Source organism: Leuresthes tenuis, unplaced genomic scaffold, assembly GCF_036924035.1.
Source record: "Leuresthes tenuis unplaced genomic scaffold, fLeuTen1.0.hap1 SCAF_5, whole genome shotgun sequence".
NCBI lineage: Eukaryota > Metazoa > Chordata > Actinopteri > Atheriniformes > Atherinopsidae > Leuresthes > Leuresthes tenuis.
The window spans coordinates 35,613,053-35,615,552 of record NW_027325359.1 but is presented as its reverse complement, the minus strand read 5'-3'; the positions used below and the strand labels follow the sequence as shown (position 1 = coordinate 35,615,552).

At 41.3% G+C, this 2,500-nt stretch overlaps 1 protein-coding gene across 1 annotated transcript in view; it reads right to left on the bottom strand.

The window, feature by feature from the left end:
* The window catches only part of hsf4 (heat shock transcription factor 4), a 30,119-nt gene that overhangs the window by 23,469 nt on the left and 4,150 nt on the right, over positions 1-2,500 (bottom strand). The window contains exons 2-4 of the mRNA XM_072385309.1: positions 2,154-2,262; positions 1,942-2,069; positions 1-58 (exon numbers count right to left, since the gene is read on the bottom strand). The exon at positions 1-58 is cut by the window's left edge and continues 67 nt beyond it. Of these exons, the coding sequence (XP_072241410.1) occupies positions 1-58; positions 1,942-2,069; positions 2,154-2,262 (295 nt within the window). The remainder of the gene's footprint in view (positions 59-1,941; positions 2,070-2,153; positions 2,263-2,500) is intronic.

Genomic DNA, 2,500 nt, shown 5'->3' with positions numbered 1-2,500 from the left:
GCAGTTTACTGAGGTCCTCCTGACGGACTTTGGTCTCCTCACTTTTCACTAAGGACACCTGAGCACAAGGTGCAGTCTGATGGTCAGCAACGTCCCAGCATCACACATTCAACCACACAGTCTGAAGCCTTTTACATTTATAGAGGCTCCTGCTCTCCTGACTTTTCCTCTTTTACACCATTAGATGTTTCCTTGCTTTTAAGAGAACGATTTCGTCATCTATCGATGAATCGAATCAAGGGCGTAACCATGGTTTAGACATTGGGGGGGTCCAAGAAAAACAAAATTGTTGAGTGCATTATCTACAATTCTTTATTTATATATGAAAAATTGGACATTTAGAACATAGTTTAGAGGACTACATTGACCATGTAAGTTCACATCTAAAGGAATAGTGTAATTTCTCCGAGACAGTGACTGCCCCCCCACTTTGTTTTGGTTAGTTGCTTACTGTTTACTGACCTTAAACACACCTACCAATTACAGTTATGCTCTTCCAGTAGTTCTGTAGCAAATAGGACAGCTTCCAATGGAAAACGACCAAATACCCAAAGCATGTTTATGGAAATATTTTAATAACTAATGATGTAACAAATTACAGACTTTTCCTTTAACAAAAAATGTGCTGAGGACTTTTAAGTCCAGGTTAATTTCTATTGTGTCAATGTCTCAAAATGTGCATTAACAATGAAAAGTCTAATAGTCTAATAGTTATTTTTGTTTTAAGTTTTATTTTGAAAGGGGGCGGAAGTTTATTTTGTTGATTCTGTGTTGGATTTCCTGTTCTGGTACAATCTGCTCCGTCAAAAGTAGAAGTCCAACGTAAAGGTAAGGAGAGCCGCTGCTGAGACGGCGGCGCGCCCGGCGGCGCGCCCGGTGACGTCACTCTCATTGAGCCGTTAGCGATCAACAACGGCGACCGCGGCGCAGCCGTTACGTTCCCATGGTAACACACGGAAATAAACTGAAAATAAATAAGACATAACAAGAGACCGATCCCTTGACAGGGTTCATAAAAGGAGAACATGCCTTTTACATATTTTCTGCTGTATATTGGGGGGGACAGGTTGGTATTTTCTCAATATTGGGGGGACACGACCCCCCCAAAGAATGCGTGGTTACGCCATAGAATCGAATAGATATCTCATGAGGAATAACTGTTATATAACTTCACTTTTCTATGAATAATCCGTCACAGTCTGGAGGATTTTTGGTGTCCTGGGACACAGCTTTCTTAGTTTTCTATGTGTGTGTTGAATGAAAATGACAGTTTCACAGAAGCTTGAGTGCTGGGTCGGACAGGAAGCCCGTGTGCTTTACCTGGCTGACCTGGTTCTGTCTTCACTTCACTCTTCTATGTAGTTTATTGTTAGCCTTTTATATAGCTTGTTATATCTTGATTTGTAAGTCGCTTTGGATAAAAGCGTCTGATAAATACAGAAACAGAAACTGTTGCTTTTACTCGCTGTTTGATGCGGTTTAAGACGACTTGTTAGGCTTGGGTTAGGGTTAGAGTACGATGAAATACACATTATAATGAGACCAGGCTCACAAAAACCCAGTCAACATGAAGTCAGAAGCCTTTATTCTACCTTTTATGTGATATTATGTCATTATGTGCCTTCATGTTTCAGCTGTTTTGAATTAGGAAATTAGGAATTAGGAGCTTGTATTTATCTAGTAACTTAATTACTTTGCAATCTGAAAGATTATGCACTTTTAACATGCGTATTTATGGCTTTAAACTCATATAATCTTTGTTTTTTATAGCATATTAACCACCTGATGCTCTGCTTTAGGCTCCTCGGCTGAATGTTAGGTGAATGTTGGTTTACCTTAAGCTCACTGCAGGAAAACTTTGCCCTGAGTCCAGTTAAATCTGCTGTTTAATCTAAAAACTGTGTGCTGTTCCCTGTTCTGTCTCAGCTTTGGCTTCTTTACCTTCCTCTTGATGTGTTCCAGCATGTGTTCGTGCCCCTGAAGGAAGTACAGATGTTGGAACTCCGTATCATCTCTCTCGGGCTTCACCAAACCGCTCTGCTCAATGTTCACCACTTTACGAAAACCGTCTGGAACGAGGCACACAGAAAGTAGAGATGAACGCTCTGTTGTGCAGAAAAGGAAGACAAAGTAAGAGAAGAGTTCCCACTCACACATGTTGAGCTGTCGAACAAAGCTCGCCATGTTGTTGTGCTTAAAGTATTTTGGCAGAACCTCCTTGGCGAAGCGCCCCTGGTCAAACACGTGAAAACTGGTTCCTGTCTGAAGAAGAGAACATGGTCAGGTTTGTGGCTGTCATGTAGCTTCTTGCTAGTTCTTTCAGAGGCTCAATCAATCTCCAATCTGATCTCACAGCGCAGAATACTCCAGTTTCACAGGAAAGGGTCAAAAGTAGCTCCTTTTCCTTTCTCTGTGGTGACACAGCTAAGAGGTGTGGTCAAGTACTCCTTCATGGAGCTTTAATGCTTCCTTTATTAGCCGCTTTAGCATAAAAAAAGCA